This window comes from Perkinsus marinus, assembly GCF_000006405.1.
Source record: "Perkinsus marinus ATCC 50983 genomic scaffold scf_1104296962860, whole genome shotgun sequence".
NCBI lineage: Eukaryota > Perkinsozoa > Perkinsida > Perkinsidae > Perkinsus > Perkinsus marinus.
The window spans coordinates 1-1042 of record NW_003205286.1 but is presented as its reverse complement, the minus strand read 5'-3'; the positions used below and the strand labels follow the sequence as shown (position 1 = coordinate 1042).

Genomic DNA, 1042 nt, shown 5'->3' with positions numbered 1-1042 from the left:
ACTACTACTACTACTACTACTAGTAGTAGTAGTCTACTACTACTTACTACTACTCATTCATTCATTCATTTAGCGCTTAGATCCAACTATGGGACATGCGCGCTACGAATAATAGTAAATTTATGCCAACACCGTCTGCCGGATATATTTCCATCTTCCACCACGATCCTCAACGTCCCTTCTGACCAACTTCATCCACTTAGAATCAGTCTCGATTTGTGATTCAATCCAGTCTCTTTGAATCATACCTTTGGGCTGTCTTAGGGCATGACCAAACCAGCGTAGACGCTTTTGACTAACAACCTCTTGGACACAATATTCCCCTAACCATCCCGAAACTTCTAGTTCGGACACTTTCCAATAAGTCGTAGTACTATCCTCACGATCTTCATCTGTTGAGCTATCTCGATTTCTACCCTATCTTATAATGTTACTGACCAACTTATTACAACATGGCAGAGGGACACCAGCCAAGGATTGTACACTGGATACTTAGGGATACAACCAACCAATGAATGCAGATTCTGATAAGTAATGCTGGGCTCGTTGAGGATAGTTCTCAATGCTGACTTACATTTATTATTCTTAGGCTTACTTATAGTGATATATTTTTTACCGTGCTTGTTGACAATAGTAACTCCCAAGATATCACTTGTTGGCTGGATGTCCATATCGAAGATCTTATGGGACGATATAAGGAAGTCGTAGTGCCCGAGGGCGTCGTTAATAATAGCTAATTCTTCAATAGCATGCCCATAAGTAGCCACCAAAATGTCGTCCATATAGCTTTTGCACATAGATGGTTGCTTTAAAGGGGTTAGATGTAAGACATATCTTACTGAGGTTTCCAAACACCATGGAGCAACATTTATCCCATATGGTAATGATAGGAATCGCATAGTACAATAAGAACCATCAGATAGTAGGACTCGGGTGTCTGTCAACGTAGAGAAATACTGGCCCAGCCGAATACATGTAAATGCATCACTTATATCCAAAGTAGCATGTGAAGTAAATAGTCTAGCTTCAAGTAACACGTCTG

The 1042-nt window shown here is 40.5% G+C and overlaps 2 protein-coding genes across 2 annotated transcripts; both read right to left on the bottom strand.

The window, feature by feature from the left end:
• Positions 1–120: 120 nt before the first annotated feature.
• Positions 121–295, bottom strand: Pmar_PMAR028101 (hypothetical protein; the record flags this gene model as incomplete). Its single annotated transcript, XM_002771405.1, has 1 exon — positions 121–295. A coding segment is annotated over one exon (175 nt), but the record flags the coding sequence as incomplete, so codon positions are not given.
• Positions 296–483: 188 nt separating this feature from the next.
• Pmar_PMAR028100 (hypothetical protein) lies at positions 484–797 on the bottom strand (the record flags this gene model as incomplete). The annotated part of the gene is made up of 1 exon (XM_002771404.1): positions 484–797. A coding segment is annotated over one exon (314 nt), but the record flags the coding sequence as incomplete, so codon positions are not given.
• Between the last annotated feature and the right edge of the window lie 245 nt (positions 798–1042).